The 10,408-nt window shown below is 49.2% G+C and overlaps 1 protein-coding gene across 1 annotated transcript; it reads left to right on the forward strand.

The window, feature by feature from the left end:
- The first annotated feature begins 2,551 nt into the window (after positions 1–2,551).
- Positions 2,552–9,810, forward strand: LOC143363376 (uncharacterized). Its single transcript, XM_076803972.1, has 7 exons — positions 2,552–2,607; positions 2,734–2,831; positions 5,520–5,881; positions 6,347–6,594; positions 7,224–7,921; positions 7,990–9,705; positions 9,755–9,810. The coding sequence occupies exons 1-7, from the start codon at positions 2,552–2,554 to the stop codon at positions 9,808–9,810; spliced, it is 3,234 nt and encodes a 1,077-aa protein (XP_076660087.1).
- Positions 9,811–10,408: the final 598 nt, after the last annotated feature.

The following is a 10,408-nucleotide window of genomic DNA, read 5'->3' on the forward strand; positions in this document are numbered from 1 at the left end:
TAACTTCCTCGTTCAGAATGGCTGGTAGCACTTTGCAAGTATTGGCAGGTATCTCCTGTTCTGATCGCAGAGGGATTTGTTGATTTCCTAAGGACAAAAAATGTTGATTTATATTATATTTGTATCTTTCTAGAAATGGTAATCCTATTATTCCGTCTTCCAGTAATGGAAATGAATCTGGTATGATGTGAAATAAGTGATTTTGTAGTAAAATAGATTGGTTAGATGTGTGGATTTGAGTACCGGTGGAGAATTTTTTGTGATTTTGTACTATTTTTTGGGGGTCGATGCAGGAATACTTGATTAGGTTGAGTCCTGCTCCGGTATCCAGTAGTAGTCTTGTTGGTTTCGTTGATCCATGCAATTTAACAAATATGTGTCGGAGTCGTCCGGTGGTGGTATGCACTCGGGGAATGGATGGATCAGAGGTTGAACTGGGAGTTCTTCCTTTGGAGGAGGTTGTGGGATTTCCATTGGTTTTGTATCCATTTCGACACATGGCTCTCCTCTGGTGATATGAGTTCGTGCCGGAAGACGAGGCTGAATGATCGGAAAATTTTGACCGGCGTAACACCTTTCCTTGGAATGTCCAATGCGTCCACATTTTTCACATTTAGGAAGGTTACGGGAGAATTGAGGCATGTTAGCGACTGGTCGGGGTATGGAGGTAGAGCTACGGGTAGGAGGTGGTTGAGTTTTATGGAGTGGTTGGGATCGTGTTGCTCGTTGTTGCAATTGATGAGCGTCTTTCAGCCACAATTCCATGTCGGCTGACATTGCCTGGGCTTTTGCGAGGGTCTTTGGTTTACTAGGTATCACTAGTCTTCCTAGTTCGTAGCGAAGATTCTGCGTATACAGAGTGATGGCGTTTTCTTCTTCCTCCTCTAGTGCGATTCTCCTGGCAATCGGTCGATCATGTTTGTTTTGTACAGCATACTTAAGTTCGTTTAATTGTTGGCGGAACCTCGGGTTGTAGGATTGTATGCTCTCGTTGAATCCTTGTTTCAAATTCTCGAGTCGGTGGCGGGCAGTTCCCACGGTGACGGGACTGTCGATATTCTGGCGTAGTGCTTCGTACAGCTCCTCGTAGGTTCCAATTCTCATGAAACGAATTGCTCTTTCGGCTTGTCCTATTATCTTTTCGGAGAGTATTAATTTAAGCAGAAAGTCGCGATTGGAGCATGAATTTCTGGCTTGTTTCACGTCCGTAATAAAATCTTCGATTCCGTTGTCGTCTTTCCAGTTCAACGTTTTAATTGTTCGAATAATTTCTGTAGCGGGAAGCAAAGAGGAATCGTTTGGTCTTACCCTACAGTTGTCACGTTCTTGTATTTCTGATTCGTTGTCGGTCAGTACGTCGTCTTGATGGTGTGGGTTGGCGTACCTAGGATCCCCGGGTAACGGCCGTACTGCCGTATCGTATGTAGCGATCGAAGCGTTCGTAGACGCTTCGGTCCTCGAAGTTTGGAATTCCAGCTGCAATTTACTAGCTAGATCTTTTAATTCTTTGTTTCTGTTGAGGTTTTCCTTCTCCAGAATCTCAGTATTTTTCTGTAAAACCTCGTTGGTCTTCTGCAAAGTCCGGACCGTAGTCTCGAGACTTGTCAGCTTTTCCATGATAGCTTGAAGCGCTGTTGTTGTACTTAGAGTTGTCATGCTGGATATTCTTGTGTCACTGTCAGAGTCTGATTCGGATCGGTAGAAAGGAACAGGGTTTCTGTAGTGAACGAAGGAATACCTTAAATCGTTGTCCGTGGTGGAAATCTTCTGGCCGTGGCCCTTGAGGATGGCCCTTCCGTAGATAGAGTTCTTCAATCAAGTTTGCAGATTCACCAAATACCGAACAACGCGTCTATCCTGGCAGGATCGCCAAAATGTCACGGTGCGCGGTGGTAACGCGAACACTACTGAGACTTCGGAGTTTGTTAGAATATGACGTATCTTATTCTAGGAGGACTCAGGGTAGACTAATGCGTTCTGAGAGATTTTTAGTACGACAATTGGTTTTGGCTTTATTTGAGGGTGCTTATATATATGGATTTTGGGCAGAGTGGGGGTTCTTTCCCATGTCTTGACGAATGGGGAAGAACCGGGTGTTCGTATCTTATCGCGTCGGAGAAAGCGGGGTGTTCTTATCTTATTATGTCTAAAAAATAGTTATAGGATAGAACCGGGTGTTCTTATCTTATCGCGTCGGAGAAAGTGGAGTGTTCTTTATCTAAGAAATAGTTTTTTAGATAGAACCGAGTGTTCTTATCTTATCGGAGGAAAAAGGGGCGCTTTTCCTTATCTCATATAGAAATAGTTTCAGAGGAAAAGCGGGTGGTCTTCCTAATCTTACGACCAAGTGTTCCTATATAAAATATAGGTTCTGGTTGAGATTAGGGTGTCACAACTACCCCTTCGGCATCGTTACGACTGCCCTCGAAACCGATCTCTTGGAGAGTCTCTAAGGTTTTCCGAGAACAGTCGTAGCTGTTAGGGCTCAGCGTATCGCAGGCGACGATTGACACGTCCGCCTCGAGTTTCGTTGCCGCGTCCTGTATACATTATGTGGCGACGGTCTGGCGGCGTGCTCGTGCACGGGCCGCCACATCACCCCCCTTGGTGAAACTAAGGGTACGCTCGTACCTGGTTTAATACCTTAAACTTAAATAATAATAACTACATCGCCTATAACTAGCATAAAAACTACTTATAACTAGTGACTAGAGATCGCATTGGCGGTCGCAGGTTCGCGTTATCTGCTCGCAACATAGCGGTCGGGGAAATGAACACGTCTGCCCGATTTTTTCGTGCGCCCACCGTGCCTGTCCGCACGGGGTACCCAGGTATTGTTGTCGACTTCCCGAGACGGGGGATTGTCGGTCGCATCTTGCTCGTCGTCGTGTAGCAGGTACGCGGGTTTGAGACGGTCTAACGACACCGGAACCACTCGATCCTTAACACGAATGTTAAAATGTTTCGGGTGCCGCTCGACTACCTCGTAAGGGCCGTCGTACGTCGGTTGCAAGGCGCCTTTAAGGGGGCCGGCAGGAATTTGACCTTGACTGTCACGCCAATTCTCGAACGGTCCTCGAACGGTCAGTAGGGAAAACTCACTGTGGAATGGTTAAAATTTTTTTTGTGGAACTACGTCGCGTCACCGATGAGATATATCAGAGAGGATAGGAGAGTGCTCACGCCCGGGTTTTCGGCGTTCCCGATATAGTGCTGACATCTGCTCAGCCTTAGCATGGCACAGAACCGTGTCGTCTTTCCTAGAACAGAACCGTGTCGTCTTTTAGCATGACACAGAACTGTGTCGCCTTTTAGCATGACACAGAACCATGTCGTCTTTCCTGGAACAGAACCGTGTCGTCTTTCCTGGAAGAGAATCGTGTCGTCTTTTAGCATAAAACCGAACGCACATTATTTTTTTAACCAGGATTAGAACGTACAGCTTAATTGTTTTATATGAAATATCTAACTAACATGTAAATCTTGTGTACAAAATCTCTAATTAATATAAATTAAGAATAATATTAATTGTAATGATACGTATTTTATTTTTTTCCAATTTTGTAGTTGCAAACTCTAGTTGTAAAAAATGGAAAACCCGGAAAAATTCGAACAAATACAGATCTCATATCGAAGTTTAAAAGCGACCAACCTGAATATTAATCTAATAATGAGCTATTGTCATCAACACTATCTTAAATTTTTTCATATATTTAGCTACTGTTATTATTAATTAAAAAAAATTTTCTGTCATGAATAAATATTTTTTCCACCTCAGCACCATAAGATTTTTACTAGATGACTTTAAAAACACATTAGAACTATTTTTAAATAATTTTACTCGAAAACATTCTAGTTTGCTCTTTATTTCACCGTTCTACTAATTTTTTATGGGCTGCATTGCACTCTTTTACAACTCAATACCATGGTACCATCCATATTCAAGGAAGAACAATTTTTTGCGACGATCATTGAAAAAACAAAAGTGTGTCCTTTATTTCAGTCCTTTAGTGCGTTGGTGACGTAGCGCCCAGCACACCTACCTGTGTTCTGTGTCACATCTGGAGTTTTATGGTACGCTAACTCGCAAGCCAGACCATACAAGCGAATGCATCCACAACTTCCAGAGACCTGCCTCCAAAACTAATTAAAGGAAGGCTAGACATGCAGTGTGTACTAAACTCCTCAAAAGAGGCGGATTCCAGTCGCTCGTGTTATAAACCTCATTCGATACTTCATCGAAAGGGTGATCTTACATATTTCTGTAACAGTTCCAAGTGCATGCACTTTGTTCATGATACACTCTTTGTAATTATTAAATTCAATTAAATATTAAGTAAATCTTTCACGGTGCTAACGGCCCTCGCAGAGATGGGCATTATTTGGGATAAAAAATTATTTAAATAAAAATTCGAATAAAAGATTGTGGCGGCCCGCGCAAAGAGCACGCCGACCACCGACAACATACAATGTATACGCGGCGGCGACCGTCCTCGGAAAGCCGCAGCGAAACACGTGAAGATCGGCTTCGGGGACGGTCGCCATCTGCTAAACAATCGACTGACGCGAGGGAGAATCGGTCGGTCAAAGGTATGCGATCGACACTCGCTCGCGAACGTCGGTATAGGACGGTTGACGGTCCACCGACGAATAAAGACGTATACCCGCGAACACGGCCTCAGTCATTTCACCCGACTCCCACATAATTGGTGACCCCGACGTGATCTGTCGCGCAAAGGCAGAGCGAACCGCGGTAGTGTGCAGTTCGGGTGCATAAAAAAAATTAATTACGGAACGCAGCGATGACTGACCCGCTGTCCGACCTCGCAGCCCTCGCCGATGCCGTCATCGAGGTGTCGTCTCGTCCGCAGGTCAACGCCGCATCGACGAGTCGAATGGACGAGACCCAGGCGTTGATAGCGGAACTACGCCGCGAAATCGCGGCCCTTCGCGTCGGTATGGACACCCGCCGCGCGCGGTCCAAATCGCGCGGTCCTCGCGAAAGAAGGGCGTCGAAGTCGCGAAGCCGAAGCGACGAGGTACCACCTGGTGACGGCAGATGCTGGTACCACTGGAAGCACGGTCCCGCCGCGAGGAAGTGCCGCGACCCGTGTTCCCAGGCGACGGAAAACCGGCGGGACGGTCGTTGATGGCGGCGAACGACTCTGCGCCGGCTACAAGCCGCCTGTTCGTGACGGATCGGACAACGAAAATCACCTTCATGGTGGACACAGGATCCGACCTGTGCGTTTTCCCGCGTTCGCGTGTGAGTGGTGCACGCGAAAGGACGGCATATGAACTTTACGCCGCGAACGGTTCAACGATCACAACGTACGGCTCCGTGAGGTTCGCGTTGAACTTCGGCCTGCGTCGGGACTTTTCGTGGCGGTTTGTGATCGCGGACGTTACAACCCCGATAATCGGCGCCGATTTTTTGAGCCATTACGGACTCCTAGTCGATATGCGCGCGAAAAAACTAATAGACGGTGTCACGACGCTGTCGGCGGCTGGTCGTATAGTGACGTGTTGTGCCGATAGCGTGAAGGCGATTTCCGGTGAGTCCACCTACCACAGGATCCTCGCGGGATTCCCTGACCTCACGCGGCCGTCGGGGGGACACCGCACGGCCAAACACGCGACGAAGCACCACATCCGGACGACGCCAGGCCCGCCGGTATCGTGCAAGCCCCGTCGGCTGGCCCCGGATAAACTCCGCATCGCTAAGGCGGAATTCGAGGCGATGGTGAGGGACGGAACAGCGCGCCGATCCGAAAGCTGTTGGTCATCGGCCCTACACCTGACACCGAAGAAAAGCGGCGAGTGGCGACCGTGCGGGGATTACCGCGCATTAAACGCGAGAACAATCGCGGACAAATATCCGGTGCCGCACATCGAAGATTTCGCGCAGCGCTTGGGGGGAAAAAGCGTGTTTTCTACGATAGACTTGGTGCGCGCATACAACCAGATACCGGTGAACCCGCAGGACATCGCGAAAACCGCGATCACGACCCCGTGCTACGTTTACATAGACGATATTCTGGTCGCATCGAGCTCAGTCGAGGAACACGAAGAGCACCTACGCGAACTTTTTTCCCGCCTAAACGAGTACGGGGTGCTCGTCAATTGTGCGAAGTGTGTGTTCGGTGCGCCGGAGGTGACGTTTCTCGGCTACGCAGTGTCCGCGCACGGTACCCGACCGCTTCCAGAGAAAGTCGAAGCGATTCGAACTTTCCCGCGCCCGGAAACGGTGAAAGAGCTGCGACAGTTTCTGGGCGTAATAAACTTTTATCGACGATTCGCGCGAACGGCCGCCGAGATGCAGGCGCCACTCAACGCGGCCCTCCAGGGTAACGTGAAGGGACGAGCACCGGTGACATGGACTCCGGAGCGAATCGAGGCCTTCGAGAGGTGCAAGGAAAGCTTGGCGCACGCAGATCTTCTGGCCCATCCCGACACCACGCTGCCCCTTGCGATCTTCAGCGACGCATCGGATTTCACGGTAGGCGCTGCGTTGCAGCAGCGGTCACGCGACGGATGGCAGCCGTTGGCTTTCTTTACAAAGAAGTTAACGGCGGCCGAGCGCAAATACAGTCCGTATTGTGGCGACCATGGTGCGTGGGAACGTGGAATTTTCGGACGCGGAAATTCCATCCTTCTCAAGTGCGTACCATGGGAGGTCGGGTTGAGGGCTTGGTCATTTAAGTGACGATTGCCAGAACCTCGGCTCGACCGTTACAGTACCCTTAAGAGTGAAGTCCCCGGATGCAATGTGTGGGGGAGGAAACTTTCTCCATGCCCTTGTGGGGGTGGAGAACCTCTCCCAATTTTAACGGTTTTTCGGGGACATTATTTAACGCGCCTCAGAAACGAGAAGGGCAGAAAGCTTTGGACTCTCGCGGAGAACGATAGCTCCAGAGAGTTTTTAGTCTGAGTCACCCGCGACGGTTTTGTTATACGCGACGTAGAGTTTTCGTATATTTTGGTCTTCGCATTTTTCTCATGGACTCAAGTTTTTTCGTTGTGTTTTATAGTCTTTATTATTTGTTAATTGTTAAACAGTTCTCGTGAATAAACTATATTTTTTGTTACCCGTGAAACCATCGCGTCACATATCATTTCATTTACCCCACGTCACCTAAAACTGGTGACCCCGACGTGATCGTTGGTAAAATAGGCGACGGGGTATAAGTGTTTGTGTACGTTCTCACAATGGCTGAAAAAAGCAACAATACGGACGCTAGTGGAGCCAACATCGCCACGACCACCTTGAAGGTACCACCATTTTGGCCACAGAAACCAGCGTTATGGTTCAGACATGTGGAATCTCAATTCGCTGTCGGTAGAATCATAAGTGACCAGGAGAAATACGATCTGGTTGTCGCTCGACTAGACACCCACAGCATCGAGGAGGTGGAAGAAATTATCCTCAACCCGCCCCCGGTGGATCGGTACGAAACTCTAAAGGCGGAATTGGTGAGGCGTCTCACGGATTCTGACACCACGCGGATCCGCAAACTCCTAGAAACGGAGGAAATTGGCGACCGTACGCCAACGCAATTTTTGCGTCACTTGCGACGGCTCGCCGGACCCGTGGTGAACGAAGAATTCCTGAACGAGATTTGGCGGAACCGTCTCCCGATAAAGACGCAGCAGATCCTGGCCGCCACGTCAATCAAGGAAGGGATCAAGCTGGCAGAGATCGCCGATCGGATCCACGACATCCCCGGGAACAGAACGGGGATAGCGGAAATAGGCCGCAGCCAGGCAAGCGGTTCGTCGGAGACCGATTCTCTTCGCGAGGGGATCCGGCAAATAAGGCTGCAACTAAACGCAGTTTTACGCGAGTCCCGCGGACACCGGCGTAAATCACGGCCTAGTTCGCGAGCATCATCCCGCAGTTCAAACCGCGAGAGCGATGATGGTTTGTGCTGGTACCATCGTGTGTGGGGCGAAAAGGCCACGAAATGTAAAGGCCAGTGCATGTGGAAGACGGGAAACGAGGCAAACCGTCGATCGTAAACGCGGCAGTTCTCGACGGTCCCTATCCTGGCCGCATTTTCGTAACAGACAATAGATCCAAAGCGAAGTTTCTGGTGGACACGGGTGCGGATGTGTGCGTGTTCCCGCGATCGCGTATCGACGGCCGGTTGCCGAAGGACGATACCGAACTTTTCGCGGCAAACGGTACGAGAATCGCCACGTATAGCACAACGACCGTGCATTTAGATCTATCGTTACGACGCAGTTTTGTGTGGCGTTTTATTGTGGCCGATGTGGACGGACCAATAATCGGGATGGACCTGCTAGCGCATTACAACTTACTCGTGGATGCGCGCAACAAGCGTTTAGTCGACGCGACGACGAAGTTGTACGCGAGTGGTTGTGCGGCGAGTAAAGGCCTCCCGACGGTAAAAACAATAATTAGCGACACGGTGTACCATCGACTCTTAGCGGAGTTCCCGGACTTGACTCGACCGACGGTATTTCGTCGGGAGGCGGTCAAGCACAGTGTGGTACATCACATCGAGACGACACCTGGACCACCTGTATTCTGCAAGCCACGGCGGCTCGCTCCGGATCGGCTGAAGGTGGCCAAGGCGGAGATCGACCTGATGCTACAGCAGGGAATAATTCGTCCCTCCAAGAGCGCATGGGCCTCACCGCTACACCTTGTGCCTAAGAAGGACGGCAAAACCCGACCATGCGGGGACTACCGTTCGCTCAACGCTCGCACTGTTCCAGACAGGTACACGCCACCTCATATCGAGGATTTCGCACAATCCTTGTACGGGAAACGGGTATTTTCAAAAATGGATCTGGTTCGCGCGTATAACCAGATTCCCGTCGCGCCCGCGGACATTGAAAAGACGGCGATAGCGACACCGTTTGGTTTATACGAATTTTTGTTTACGCCGTTTGGTTTGAGAAACGCTGCGCAGACGTGCCAGCGTTTTGTCGATCAAGTTACCCGGGGGTTAGATTTCGTGTACGCGTATATAGACGATTTCTTTATCGCGTCCGAAAACGAATCGGAACACCGGGAACACTTACGTATTTTATTCGAACGTTTAAACCAACACGGGGTCGTTATCAATCCGGCGAAATGCGTTTTCGGCGTAAGCGAAATCGAGTTCCTTGGGTACAGCGTGACCAGGGATGGGGTAAAACCTTTACCTGAGCGGGTCGAAGCAATCGGGGAATTTCCCAGACCCGACACTATTAAAGTTCTACGCAGGTTTCTCGGGATGGTAAATTTTTACCGCCGCTTTATTTCTGGCGCGGCTAGTCTTATGAAACCACTGCACGAATTATTAAAAGGGTCGAAGAAGGGAAATTCACCCGTGCCATGGACAAAAGAGGCAGAAACGGCTTTTGTGAAAGTCAAGGCCAGTTTAGCGAACGCTACGATGCTTGCACATCCAGCACCCAACGCACCGATAAGCGTTGTGGTTGATGCGTCCGATTATGCTATCGGAGCAGCTTTGCAACAGCTCATAGGCGAGAATTGGCAGCCGTTGGCATTTTTCACAAAAGCCCTTTCTGCCGCGCAGTGCAAATACAGTGCGTACGATCGCGAGCTACTGGCAATTTATATGGCCATAAAACGTTTTCGGCACCAGGTAGAAGGTCGGCATTTTATAGTTTTTACCGACCATAAACCCTTAACTTTTGCTTTCAAGCAAAAGCTGGATAAATGTTCGCCTCGTCAGTTTCGTCACTTGGACTATATTAGCCAATTTACGACTGACATTAGGCATGTTAAGGGGTCGGATAACATTGTGGCCGATGCATTATCGCGTGTCGAAGTAATAGCCGTAGCTCCCGATCATACCACACTGGCACAAGCACAAGAAAACGACCCAGAACTGAAAGGGATCTTGGAATCGAACTCTTCTGCTCTTTGTTTAAAGAAGACGTTTTTCCCCGGTTTCAATGTTAGTTTGTACTGTGACTCGACTGACGAAACTGTGAGACCCTTTGTTCCGACGCCATTACGACGAGCAGTTTTTAATTCGTTGCACGGACTCTCTCATCCTGGGGTTCGGGCAACACAGAAATTAATAACAGAACGTTTTGTATGGCCTTCAATAAATAAAGATTGCCGAGACTGGGCACGGCATTGCATTTCATGCCAGCGATCAAAAGTCACTCGACATGTCGCAGCCCCCGTCGGCAACTTTGACAATCCTTCCGGCAGATTCGAACATATCCATATTGATATTGTAGGACCAATACCGATGTCTCAGGGATTTAGATATTGTCTTACGTGTATCGATCGGTTCTCGCGCTGGCGGGAAGCCATACCTATCGCGGAGATCGACGCGGAAACAGTCGCGAGAGCACTCATAAACACGTGGATTAGTCGTTTTGGCGTTCCTTTGAGAATAACCACTGATCAAGGACGCCA

Source organism: Halictus rubicundus, unplaced genomic scaffold (genome assembly GCF_050948215.1).
Source record: "Halictus rubicundus isolate RS-2024b unplaced genomic scaffold, iyHalRubi1_principal scaffold0044, whole genome shotgun sequence".
Classification (NCBI taxonomy): Eukaryota; Metazoa; Arthropoda; class Insecta; order Hymenoptera; family Halictidae; genus Halictus; species Halictus rubicundus.

Bases quoted from the DNA above. Each gene is read 5' to 3' on its own strand.
- LOC143363376 (XM_076803972.1), top strand. From the start codon at position 2,552: ATGTGGCGACGGTCTGGCGGCGTGCTCGTGCACGGGCCGCCACATCAC. The intron at 2,832-5,519 runs GTATTGTTGTCG...CTGGTCGTATAG, and splicing joins TGTCCGCACGGGGTACCCAG to TGACGTGTTGTGCCGATAGC. The intron at 7,922-7,989 runs GTTTGTGCTGGT...TGCATGTGGAAG, and splicing joins AAACCGCGAGAGCGATGATG to ACGGGAAACGAGGCAAACCG.